This window comes from Littorina saxatilis, linkage group LG17 (assembly GCF_037325665.1).
Source record: "Littorina saxatilis isolate snail1 linkage group LG17, US_GU_Lsax_2.0, whole genome shotgun sequence".
Taxonomy (NCBI): Eukaryota; Metazoa; Mollusca; class Gastropoda; order Littorinimorpha; family Littorinidae; genus Littorina; species Littorina saxatilis.
In genome coordinates, this window is record NC_090261.1 from 45,077,738 (window position 1) to 45,092,066 (window position 14,329).

General features: G+C 41.2%; 1 protein-coding gene across 1 annotated transcript in view; it reads right to left on the reverse strand.

Annotated features, from left to right (window-relative positions):
* Positions 1-14,329, reverse strand: part of LOC138953195 (uncharacterized) — a gene marked incomplete in the record, with an annotated part of 247,254 nt that overhangs the window by 156,073 nt on the left and 76,852 nt on the right. Inside the window, 1 exon segment of the mRNA XM_070324991.1 lies at positions 12,833-13,053. Coding sequence (XP_070181092.1) covers positions 12,833-13,053 — 221 coding nt within the window.

Genomic DNA, 14,329 nt, shown 5'->3' on the forward strand with positions numbered 1-14,329 from the left:
CGACTTGAAACACTTACTACGGTGAGGCGTATTTTTGCATGGATCAAATGCAACTTGTTTAAGGGCTATGCGTGTTTCCCGATGGTTGATCTTAACTTGTCCCACAGAGCTTGTAATGATTTCGCACAAAGTGCAATTAAATTACCCAAATATAAAATTTATGATATCAAGCTCTTCTCTCAGTGCTAGCAACAACCACTAACATCCTGAGATTGCACAAAATGATGTTCAAACTGAATCTTACATAAGATGACTGTGTAGGCCCAACATTCGGAAGAACAGATATTTAGCAGGTTTATTTTCATATTCCATTATGTCAACGTCAACATTCGGAAGAACAGATATTTAACAGGTTTGTTTTCTTATTTCATTATGTTAGCGTCAAAATAGTATCTCTTACACTGGAGTTTCGGTGCCCATGTTGTTGCTAACTCGTCTGCTGCAACCCCCACCCCCAACCTATCGCCCAAGCACAAAAGTGACGTCAAAGGATCTTTGGGTTTCACGTGCATCCCCATTGATTACATGCATGGCATCACAAATGGAAGCGCGAGGAAAAGGGGGTTGGGGGGTGGAGAGGGTATTATCTGCTGGCATGCGCCTAAATCACGCACCGGGCTCGCGCCTTGGCTTCTTCTTCTTCTTGTTTTCTTTCTACCGATATTTTCTTAGGTTTTCTTTGTTTGGAGCATCATTGTGATGTTATGTAATGTGATGTGGGTGTTGTTTTGGTGTGTGTGTGTGTGTGTGTGTGTGTGTGTGTGTGTGTGTGTGTGTGTGTGTGTGTGTGTGTGTGTGTGTGTGTCGCAACGCTGATCCGTGGTTCGCAAGAGACGAAAATCTCGTTACTTTAACTTCATAGCAGTCCACAGACCTAATAGTACGCTATATGATCCATTGTTCCCCAAGACACAATCAGCCTGCTCTCTATCTGTCTCTATCTGTCTCTATCTGTCTGTCTGTCTGTCTGTCTGTCTGTCTCTCTCTCTCTCTCTCTCTCTCTCTCTCTCTCTCTCTCTCTCTCTCTCGCTCTCTCTCTCTCTCTGATAGAACAGATGGCGAATAAAAAGTCAATGGGTCCCGATAAGATTCCTGTCCGGTTGCTCAAACTTGCTTTACCATACATAATTGATTCACTGACTTACGTCTACAACCTTGGCATACAACAAAACGTTTTTCCCTCTATTTTAAAATGTGCCAAGGTAGTGCCACTCCCAAAAAGCAAGGATCTTACGGACCCTAACAACTTTCGACCAATTTCCCTCTTACCTGTTTTATCTAAGCCTTTGGAGAAGCATATTCAGAAATGTTTACTGGAATATATGGAACGAATGAATTTGTTTCATCCATTTCAGTCTGGATTTCGCTCTAAGCATTCATGCCACACTGCTCTCAGCTCTTTATGTGAAACTTGGTTATCAGCTATTAATGAGTCCGAAGTAACAGGAGCGTTATTCCTGGACTTTAAAAAAGCATTTGACCTTGTAGACCACTCCTTATTATTAAAGAAATTACAATGCTACTTAAAAGATGACTCTGCTTGTGCCTTCTTCGAATCATATCTTTCAAAACGGAAACAATATGTATTCATCAACTGTAAAACTTCGTCGAATGATTTTGTCAAAAGTGGTGTGCCTCAAGGGTCTGTATTAGGGCCTATATTGTTCTGTATTTATATAAATGATTTACCTCTTCATGTGTCAGATGAGAAAGTAAGATGTGAGTTCTTTGCAGATGATTCATCAATCCACACCAGTCAGAAGTCTTTGGTAGCCGTCAACCAATCTCTTCAAAAAAGTATAGATGAGATGACAGAATGGTGCACCACTAATGCAATGGTTATTCACCCTGTTAAGACGAAAAGTATGGTGATTACAACTAGACAAAAACACCAATTAAAACCCTTACAACTTCAACTGTCAATTGATTCAACTCCAGTGCAACAAGTTAAAGAGCATAAATTATTAGGGGTTACCGTTGATCAAGAATTGAAATGGCAAACTCACTTGAGTAAAATTTGCAAATTAGTATCTAAAAATGTGTACTTATTGTCTAAATTAAGACATTATGCCGATGTGGAAGCACTCAAGTTGTTTTATTACGCTCACATAATGCCCCATATCAACTTTGCTTCAACACTTTGGGATAACTGCAGTGATGTTCATCTCAAACGACTCAATTCTCTTCATCGCCGTGCTGCAAAACTAATTCTGCATGAGTCAAATAAGCCAACAGATGATAAATTAAAGCTCCTTAATTTCCTTCCCTTGAAGATCAGTTGACGCTAAACAAGGCTGTCTTTATGTACAAAGTAATTAACAATAATGTTCCTGGATATTTAAAATCACATTTCAGACATGCCACAAAAAGATATGGGTCCCAGAACCTGATTCCCCCCATCCCTCGTCTAGACTTGTATAAGTCAAGTTTAGTCTCAGGAGCGTCTCTATGGAATTCCATACCCCTACCCCTCCGAAATGCCTCTTCTGTGAAAACGTTTAGGCGCCAGTTTCATTCCCGCTTAATGGGTAAATAGAACACTTTTCATGTCTGATATTTTAGTGCTTTTTACATTTAGTCAAGTTATGTTTGTATTTTGATTTGTTCTTTATGTGTATGTATTGATAATGATATACATGCGAATGATTGGGACAATTCCTCCCCACATTTGTTTTCTCCCTTTTGTTTTGGATGTTTATATGCAATGCATTATTGCAACTATGCTGCAATTTCCAAACTATATTGTTTTTCCCATTTTTGAATGTGTATACAAAACCATAACCCTTTTCTTATTCCTATTTACATTATGTACGTCTGTAAGTAACAATAACCTTGTCAATTTTACTATCTATATTATGTGCGTCTGTATTAAGTGTTTGTATAAGGGACAGGTTGTAAGATTAGGCTTTGCCTAAAACCTCTATCCTTTGGTAATAAAGTTCAGTTTCAGTTTCAGTTTCAGTCTCTCTCTCTCTCTCTCTCTCTCTCTCTCTCTCTCTCTCTCTCTCTCTGTCTCTCTGTCTCTGTCTCTCTCTCTCTCTCTCTCTCTCTCTCTCTCTCTCTCTCCACTACAGCCAGCAGTTGTTTCCTTCCCATTACAAAACCATGCTCTCGTGATATCTTTAGTGAAAGTCCACACCATCAACCAAACATTTCGACATCCGGCACCTATGTCGCAGATAAGGGACACAAGATCGAGTCCTCTCGTCGCACCAAACAGATCCAATAACACGCAATTAGACTGATTCGCTGTTCCTCATGACAGCTCACTTGGGACTTGCAACATCCTCGAGCCTCTTATGCTTTTTTTGTTTGTTTGTTTGTTTGTTTGTTTGTTTCGTTCTTTGTTTGGTGTATACGTTCTTGTAGAATATGTTAAACCATGGATTTGCCAATATGCGTGTTGGCACTGTGTGTACAAACAAAACATCTCTCTCTCTCTCTCTCTCTCTCTCTCTCTCTCTCTCTCTCTCTCTCTCTCTCTCTCTCTCTCTCTCTCTAAAATAGGTTAAAAAACATGGTTCGTGACTCAAAGAAAGCTTACTTTAATAAACTCGTTGAGAATAACCGGGATATCTCGCAGATCTGGCGTGCACTAAATTCACTCATCAGAGGTTCCACCTCTAACTCCACCCAGATCCCCCGTCACTTAACGCCAGACATCTTTAACTCTCACTTTTCGTCTGTAGCTACCTCTCTTAGCAACCCTGACAATGCCTCTCCCAACAACTCTGACATTCTATCCCTCTACTGCAAACAAAAGACGGCGAATAAAGCACCCTTTCAAATCCCACCCATTGCAGTGCACGAATTAGGACGACTGATTTCACAACTTCAGAACAAAAAATCTTCAGGACCTGATGAAATCAGCAACCACTTATTAAAACTCTCCCTTCCTTACACAGTTGACTCTCTCACATATATCTTTAATCTCTGCATACAGCGCAACACCTTTCCGCAAGCACTAAAGAAAGCTAAAGTTATTCCTCTCCCCAAATCCAAAAACACTTCTGATATTAGCAACTACCGCCCTATTTCCTTACTCTCAGTACTATCAAAGCTTCTTGAAAGACATATTCACATTAATCTGACAAAATACATGGACCGTTTGGCCCTTTTCCACCCCTTGCAGTCTGGTTTCCGCAGTAACCACTCATGTTCTACTGCGCTCTCGCTTTTGACAGACAAATGTCTGTCAGCCATAAATTCCTCCCAGCTCTCTGGGGTCGTATACTTAGATTTTTCTAAGGCCTTTGACCTCGTTGATCATAAAATTCTCCTCAACAAATTATCACTATATCTCAATGGATCTGACTCTCTGTCTTTCTTTCAGTCTTTCCTTGAAAACCGATCGCAACAAGTCTATGTACATGGTGCGTACTCTAGAGAGGAGTCCGTGTTATATGGAGTACCCCAGGGCTCTGTCTTAGGTCCTATTCTTTTCTGTATTTACGTTAATGACCTTCCACTTCACTTCTCTGACAACTCAGTAGAATGCCACATGCTCGCTGATGACACAACACTACGGACACAAAATAGACGTCTTGAAAATATTCAACAATCTCTTCAGCACACCCTTAGAGACATCTCACAATGGTGCTCTGAAAACAACATGGTCCTAAACCCTCTGAAATCTAAATCAATGGTAATTACAACGCGCCAGAAGCATCAGTTGTCCCCCCTCTCACTAGATCTCACCATCAACGGAAACTCAATAGAAAAGGTTAGCGAACACAAACTGCTAGGCGTGATTATCGATGATAAGCTTAGGTGGCATTCCCACATTGAACATCTGTGTAAACGCGTTTCAAGAAATTTATTCCTACTTTCAAAACTTCAGTCAGTCATAACTTTAGACGCCCGAAAAATGTTCTACAACGCCCACATCAAACCTCACATTGATTATGCCTCTGTCATCTGGGATGGCTGTAGTGATGCATTATTCAAAACTATAAATTCTCGTCATCGTAGGTCAGCTAAACTCATTCTGCCTGACCCATCACTAACTACTGACGCAAAACTGACAGCCCTCAATATACCTCAACTTAAACAACAGCTTTTATTTAATAAATCAGTTTTCATGCACAAGATCCTACATGACCAAGCACCCGAATATCTAACTCACTTGTTTCAATCAACACCTTCTCGGTATTCCACTTTCAAGCATAATCTGGCCTGCCCGAAGCCACGCATTGACATATTTAAAACTAGTCTTTCATACTCGGGAGCTTATGTCTGGAACTCCCTACCTACATGCTTAAAATCGACCAGTAACCTTAAAACATTCAAAACAAATCTGCAAAAATACATTCAAACATCACTTTAATGTAATGTGCCTGGTTGCTCAAACGTATGTGTGCCTTTTATCCTTCTGAAAATGTGCATGTATGTGTCTTGCGTCAACTTGGTGTGATAAGAATACATTCTCGTGTATTACTCCTTCTAGTATCTAAGATAGTATTACTGCATTTTATATTGGCATGGCGATTCCTTCATAATCTAAGATGGTGTATATTAGGTCATGAACGTGTTTTTGTTTTGTTTTTTTTTTGTTTTTTTTAAACTTTGCTACCTGATCCTTTATTTGGTTAGTGTGTCGTGTTATGTTGGCTTGCCTTATAAGTTAGTTGATCTTCTGTGTGTGTGTGCGTGTGCGTGTGCGTGTGCGTGTATATATATGTGTGTGTGTGTGTGTTCTGATAACGTATGGTTGTATATCTGTATATCACATGTCGATAAAAAATGATCTTATTCTTATATTACTATTATTGCGTGTGTCTGCGTTTCATCATAAAAAGTTTGTTCCTATGTATTCCCATTTCGATTATAACCATTTTGCTTAGATCAGGACTAGCTGTAAGAAAGGTCCTACGGACCTAATGCTATCTTTCCTGTAATAAAGTTCAATGTTTCAATGTTTCAATGTTTCTCTCTCTCTCTCTCTCTCTCTCTCTCTCTCTCTCTCCACTTCCGTCTATCTGCTCCTTCTCTCACCAATTGTCACTCTGTGCGAACGCAAGTTGAGATGACACCTAGCAACAACTTCATACCACCCAACCGAACATGTCCACAACCCACACTTGGGCATAATGTCGCAAACGAAGGACCCATTACGATAACCTCATAGCAATCCACAGACCCAATAACACGCTTTAGGATTCGCTTTTCTGCAAGGCACAGAACAGTCACAACAAGGACACCTCTGTTTAAGACCGCCCAAACCTTTTGTTTTTAAACAGGTCTTATAATTGAGTGAGTCTTAAATGAAGATAAAAGTACATACTTTCAGAAGAACAAATCTTCACAAACAAGAACTTAAAACAAAAGGGTCTTAACCCAGACGGAGTCTCAAAACAGAGGGGGTCTTGCAACTAAATGGGTCTTTTAAAGGCACAGTGCAGCTCACAGCCTTCGTTTTGCGGTTTTTTGCAGCTGAGTGCATTTGCAGTTCAAAAATCCTCCTATGGTAGTAACACAAACCCAAAACTACCCAACGACGACATCTGTGAAGCTCGACAGTTTCTTGTTCACGCGAGTGCATAAATTAACCTAGTTATTACGTTGTGTTTGGTCGGAGTTCGATTCAACTGAGTGATTCCGGCCTCCATTTTGTTTTACACAAACTCATGATGACATCTGACATAGTTTGCTAGTGACGTGTCTTTTTGTGCATGATGTGGTGATCTACCTGATCTAAATTTAGATCCAAAAATAGGCCAAGACCAGCCGGGTCCGAGTACGAAATTAATTCGTAAAAAAAATCGCAGTTCTTGACTCTTTGGGTGCAAGTCAATGAAACTTGGTAGTTCTTCTAACGGATAGCTGCCTGAGGTATGACTAAAAGCCCCAGGGGCTCCGTGCACCTGGATTTGACAAGTTCAGTACCTTTAAAGGAAAACTAGGTCTTCTAACGGTGTGTGTCTTAGTTTGGAAATAAGTTAGCAAGAACAAATCTTCAAACACAAAGTCATCAAACAGGGGATCTTAAAAAAGACGGAGTCTCACAACAGAGGGGGTCTCACAACAGAGGGGGTCTTACAACAGAGGGGGTCTCACAACAGAGGGGGTCTTACAACGGAAGGGGTCTTTAAAAAGAAAACTTGGTCTTCTAATTGAGTGTGCCTTAGAGTGAAGATACGTTTACAGACTTTAGAAAGAACAAATCTTCAAAAACAAGGCCTTAAAACAATGGGGAGTGGGGGGGGGGGGGGGTCTTAAAAGAGACGGAGTCTCATAACAGAAGGGGTCAGAAGGGAAACGGTGTTAAATTAGGAAGAGTGTTCAAACAGAGTGGGTCTCAAAGCTGAAGGGCTCTTACAAAACCGAGAGTCTTAAAGCAAAGGGGTCTCACAACTCAAGGGATCTTACAATAAAAGAAGAGTCTTAAAACAGGTTTTGCTGTATCCATGGAGACGCCCTAACAAGCCTGAGAACCAGACTTGCAGACGACCTTTCCGTCGCTATTTGAGCGACATTGAGACAGCTCCCTTCCTCTATCATCGAATTATCAGTCTCCTGGGAGAGTATCGGCTTGTCTGAGCAGACGACATTTTGCCCGACCCCCGCGCTCCTGTATTCTCCGCGGGGAACAGAAGCAGGCAGTCCCGATTTGTCATCACACTACACTGTGTCTGTCGTCACCTGGCACCCCTTATCATGACGTCTGTCACCCGCCCTTTAGCTGCCTCGCTAAAAGGTCCTGTCGATGTGTTTTTGTTGAAATCTGTGAAAATAGAAAATTGATGCTGTTGGTTTTTTTGTTTTTTTTATTATTTTCTCGTTGTAGTGGATGGTGGTGGTGCGCACTGGAGACACAATCACATTGATGTTGTTGTTGTTGTTGTTGTTGTTGTTGTTGTTGTTGTTGTTGTTGTTGTTGCTGCCGCAGATGTTGTTGTTGTTGCTGTTGTTGTTGTTGTTTATGGTGGTGGTTGTGGTGGTGTTGGTGGTGTTGTTGTTGATGATGATGATGAAGATGATGATGATGAATTTTTGTGTGTTGAATCCTGTCTTGGAATGAAATGCACTGCAGGGTAGCTATATCTTAGGTCCTTACTCTACTTACGTGCTTCTTTGTCAGGAATCTAATGATAATGCACTTGGGAAGTAATCTGATCAACAATGATTTTATCTCTAGTAACATGACATTGCCTACAGATGACCCATTAAGCATATCAACGGATCAGAGAGGGCAGACAACCACGTCATAGCCATGGCTCAGAATGGTTATAATTGCTACAAAACATTAACGTAAGCAATAACTCATCACAGGGTTAATGATTCAGATCTATAGATATCTCCATCTCACTGTTCGTTCTCTCTCTCTCTCTAAATAATAAAGTTCTCTCTCTCTCTCTCTCTCTCTCTCTCTCTCTCTCTCTCTCTCTCTCTCTCTCTCTCTCTCTCTCTCTCTCTCTCTCTCTCTCTCTCAATAATAAAGTTTTCGAGTTCGAGCTAGCTCTCTCTCTCTCTCTCTCTCTCTCTCTCTCTCTCTCTCTCTCTCTCTCTCTCTCTCTCTCTCCGCAGTCTCTCGCTCTCTCTCTCTCTCACACACTCTCTCTCTCTCTCTCACACTCTCTCTCTCTCTCTATCTCATTCTCTCTCCGAGTCTTTCTCTCTCTATCTCTCTTTCTCTCTCTCTCTCTCTCTCTCTCTCTCTCTCAATAATAAAGTTTTCGAGTTCTCTCTCTCTCTCTCTCTCTCTCTCTTCTCTCTCTCTCTCGCTCTCTCTCTCTCTTTCTCTCTCGCTCTCGCTCTCTCTCTTTCTCTCTCTCTCTCTCTCTCTCTCTCTCTCTCTCTCTCTCTCTCTCTCTCTCTCTCTCTCTCTCGTCTTCCCTCTGAAACGAACAGCCTCAAAGTGACATGGAACTATAGTAGTCTAATTCTCCAAACCCTATTATTCGCCTTTCCTCTTTCGGTCTCTCTCTTTGACGACCGTACCCGTGATTAGTAATACTGCTCACGCGTCTGTAGCCCAAAACTTCGAAAAGTAAGCTAAACGTGTCTCTCTTATTCGCGGGTTACGATTGAAAGTACAGTTCTAATGAACAATGGTATTCCACCTACTTCATTGCTCAGTTCCATCCCCTTTCCATGTAGACATCGAACTCCTCACATGCTGCCTTTAACGTTGGATGGTAAACTTCTCGAATCTACTGGCATTTTCCCCCGCATTTACTTAGTCTGCTTGTCCAACCTGGATGCTTGTACTTCTCTTCTTTCCTTCCAACACAGACATGACCATTACTAAATTAGACTGTTCGCGTGACTTCTATTTGGAAATGCCGCGAAAACTTCTCGAATGCATCGACAAATTACAGTATAATTACTCTCGTGTGCTGACGTGAGTACTATTGAGTTACAGTTGTCTTTCCGTTTTGCTTCTCTCCATAATCATAACAGGAACGAGTGACTGGACGGTGAGAAGAACAAGAACAAATTAGATAACAAATACAATTGAAATGGACTTATCAAAAACATGGACAATAAAAACATTTTAAAAAAATGGTCTTGTTTGTTTTTTATTGTCCATGTTACTCGTGAGCACATTTCAATGGTTATCTTGTTCTCCATAACCATGTTCGTGTTTGGCCTCTGTGTACACCACTTACGAACTTGACCTTTCTGACCCGCTGACCCGTCGCGATATAACCTTGAACGGTTGAAAACACCAAATAAATAAAGAAAGAAAGAAAGAAAGATGACCCGCTGACCCCACTTCTTGATCTCTCGACTACTTAAGCTACTTTCATTGGCTAAGTTAAGTTAGCGGTTGAGAATGACCACCGCCACCTTCTGAACTCTCACGTGTACTTTTGCACCATATCAAAGTTTCTGACCTCTTACGTCAGCTAAAAATAGCCCTTCTTGGTACAAAAGGCGGGTTTAGAGGCTACGCCATTGAGTTCCGGCCAACAGATAATGAACAGTAATGACTGACAATGTCGACTATTGCTGTTAATCGCTTTCAATGTGTACTGCCTGTCAGGCGAAAAAAACGCCCCACACGTGAAAAGGCGTCTTCAGCCTCCTGTCAGGTTTAATTATTCTAATTTGCTGGCTTCGGTACCCGAGGTTTAAGGCTGTGCTGTTGGAGAACCAATTGGGTCAATTGGCTATTTGGCTATTTGGCTAAATGGGTAATTTCTTGAAAATTCGCGTTTGTTCCTTGGGTTTCGTTTGTGTTGAAAACTAAGACAACTCTTTTCTCTCTTTTCCGTTCTCTTATTCTTATTCCACTTCATTATCTGTGTTGTGTTGTAACTGGCAGTCTGCGGGTAGAACAAATAACAAGGGCTTGTTTGGAAAACGAGTGTGTCCACATCAGTCCACCTCAGTAGATATGTTTGCATTCTCTAGTGCCTTCGTTTTCCATTTTTACCCCTGCTTTCTGAAGCTACACGTGCAGTTCGCACACTACAGTCGTGAAATCTACTATGTAATCCGTCGACAGTATACCACTGCTAGCTCCTTTCAGTATAACTGCTTAACCACATTTCTCTTCCCATTTTCGTCTCAAAACACAGGGAGGTGAGGACATTAATTTTTCTCTTTATTCGTCTCCTGTACCGTTTTACACATCGCGAAACAGTCTCAAAAATACGTTAAAACAGCCTATCAAAAGATATACCAGACTGTTCGAATGACTTCTAAGTACAAATGCCGCGAAAAATTCTCGAATGCATCGACAAATTACAGTATTTTACTCTCATTTGCTGACGTGAGTACTTTTGAGTTATAGTTCTCTTTCCGTCAGCCAATCACCCACCAAATCGCAAAGCAGCCAAGCAACCAACCGACTAAATACTGAAATGGAGCAAACCATGAGATTTGTTTTTAGCTTACCTGAAGTCTCAGACGGTGTTGATGCCCAAGATGTCTGTTCAGCAACACAAATGATGGCCGGCCAGTATATAGTGACAACAATACCGAAAGATAACTTAATTAACATCCAACCACTCATCAACCAGCCAAACTAATCATCAAGCAACCAAAACAACCAACAAGCAATCCGGAACATGTTCAGTGATAAGCAAGATTTGTGTCCCTAATTCAAGGCAACTCTTTTTTCAGTTTACAAAACGTGTGCATGCAGCTATTATAGAACCCTGCTGCTTACTTCCAGATTCGCGGGAAAAAGCAATAGTTTCGATTTTCGAATTCGATTCATTTCGTAATCATTACTGACCATTCAGTAAAAGCAGTGATGCGTTCAGCGAAAATGTCTGTGATTGCACTGAATTCTGAAAATATCGGAAAGGAAATTATCAAGCGACATGAAATCATCAAGCGATCAGCTCTGCCGGTTCAAATCTCCGTTGACACTTTTTTTTATCTGCAAGCATAACGAGTTTTTTTAATATTTTTATTTGTTTGCTTTGTTTGCTATATTCTGGTAAGACACTGGTTGTGCAGGGAGGTCATATAATATGACGAATAATATGGCCACCATGTTGTTTTTTGGACCAGATTTCATGCACTCTTGGTCTCTTAGATTGCAAATTACCAAAAGACTACATAAAATTGTGCAGAAATATTTAGGGTATAGCTGCAGAAAGGATGTTTCTAAATGAAAAGTGTAATCACAATATTGAGCTTAAAAACCCGATTTTTGATCAAAATTCAGCTGATCCTGCTACCTTAAAACGAAACAAACCAAACAAAACAAGTTCGGTGCCCTGGATCAACGCACTGTGATTAGTAGGGCCTCTTGAAAACGACTACCGATGACCGCACTTGCCATTTTAAAAACTGATGAATAGAAAAATTATGGAGCCTTGTTCCTAAGGAAACCAGACTGACTGACTGACTTTAGGGTTTAACGTCCTCTGAGGTAACTGGGACCTATTTGGGACATGATTGTTTTGTACGTTGTTAGGGAAACCAGTTGCATGGCTGCGTTTATAAGTCCATCGAAGATCATTACCTCAGTGGTTAGTTCATTTGAGCACAAAACTGTGTTTATTTCTCTTTTCCCAAAACTAAGCGAGAAAGAAAAGAAGCTTGCAACGGTCTCGAAAAGCAATATACTCTAAAAAGACGATAACAACAACAACAAGAGGCGAAGCCATCAAGGCTCACGTAAGAAATCGACAAACAGTAACACAAACTCAATCACTCCGTCACACATACACACACACACACACACACACACACACACACACACACACACACACACACACACACACACACACACACACACACACACACACACACACACAGAAAGAGCATAGGTGAAACTGTGCAAGAAAGCGAGACACTAGATCTAGATCTGTCTGTCTGCATGTAGCCTACTTGCAGGGACACGACTGCCAACTAGTCTCGGCCCGCTCAAAATAATAATGACCGAGACTTTCAGTACTTCCTTCGCGTGACGTCTAACCCTCTTACGTCATAATGTGACGTCAATGTAATGTGACGTCTTCAAATGTTAGAGTTTCTACCACAGACATACACACGCACGCACGCACGCACATACGCACATACGCACGCACAGACAGACAAAGTTACGATCGCATAGGCTACACTTACGTGAGCTAAAAACACCCAACCAAGCAACCAACCAATCCAAAACAGAAATAGACAGATCTAGATGTGGAACATTTCAGCAAGTGTAGGGGAACGTGTACGGCTAACGTCATCAAATCTGGTTTTTACGTCAAGCGTTTGCCAAGATCTACACGTTTTGGTGGAACAAAACAACGTATGATTTGGAACACTGGAGAAAAAAAGTGAGTTACGGGTGACGTAATATCTACACGTACGCGTACAGGTCTTTGCTACACGTTCGCTCATCTGGAGCACTGTATTATCTTAAATGCTCGCTACTCACCCTCGGTGCCAGTGAGAGAGGAGTGATGTCCCAGCTGTCTGTGCTGGGCAGCAATGGCGTCGGCGCCGGGTTGGATGGAGTAGTCCCGGAAGAAGTAGGGCTGGGGGACGATGGGACGGCGACTCGGAACCGTCTTTGGGCGCCCGCCTCGATCAGACTTGCTACCTGCCCTGGCCGTAAAGTCCGCCAAGATCTCGGCCTGTTTGGGGTTTCGGTAGCTCCTGTTGAGAGTGGGAGACAAACAAAATAAATAAATGGGTAAATACATTTCTTTCTTTCTTTCTTTATTTGGTGTTTAACGTCGTTTTCAACCACGAAGGGTTATATCGCGACGGGGAAAGGGGGAAGATGGGATAGAGCCACTTGTCAATTGTTTTTTGTTCACAAAAGCACTAATCAAAAATTTGCTCCAGGGGCTTGCAACGTAGTACAATATATTACCTTACTGGGAGAATGCAAGTTTCCAGTACAAAGGACTTAACATTTCTTACATACTGCTTGACTAAAATCTTTACAAAAATTGACTATATTCTATACAAGAAACATTTAACAAGGGTAAAAGGAGAAACAGAATCCGTTGGTCGCCTCTTACGACATGCTGGGGAGCATCGGGTAAATTCTTCCCCCTAACCCGCGGGGGGAGGGTAAATACATAGATAGATAGATAGATCAGTAGGGGAAGGGCTCCTAATATGGACCGGCTCCTAATATGGACCGGCTCTTAATATGGACCGGCTCCTAATATGGACCGGCTCTTAATATGGACCACCTCCTGTTCTGACAAACTAACGGCGCTAGAGCGCCCAAAAAAGTTTTATTCGCTGTATTCACCCTCTCTGGATAACTTGCACATGTCAAAATAGTTGCAGAAACACAACTCTCAAAACCGTTAGGCTTTTTATCTTTTTTTCACTTTTGGCAGCGTTCACTCTAAATTTGCCGCCTAAAACGGACTCGTTTTTGTCCACAGCCAAAGCTTTTATCCCACACAAATTGCTATATATGACAGCTAAGACCGTATTTGTTACATTTTAGCAGTGTTGACCCCGAGTTTCTACTGCAAACAAAACATAATAGCAAAATCTCAAAGTATGTGCGAGTCACCTAATATGGACCAGCTTCAACAAATCGAAGAAAATAAAAGCTAAAGGCTATTTTCATTATTTCATTAAGAAGCTTGCTGAAAATAACCTATAACTAGCCCTCGAGATTTAAAAAAAATATAACAAATAGTCTTCTTTTCGTGGAAGTTAATAATTTCACTTATTTTCACTCTGTTTTTGATAAGCTTCGTTAGTTTCCTGGTGTGCTTCAAATAATGCTCTCATCAACCCGAAACAGATAAATCTAAAGCATATTTTAATTAGTCTGACTTGTACACTAAGATGTATGATGTTATTTTGAAGTATAGGGGGATTTTTACAGTAATTCGTGAAGGCCGCTTAACTGGTCCATATTTGGCGCCGAGGCTCCTAATATGGACCATTTGTGATTTTT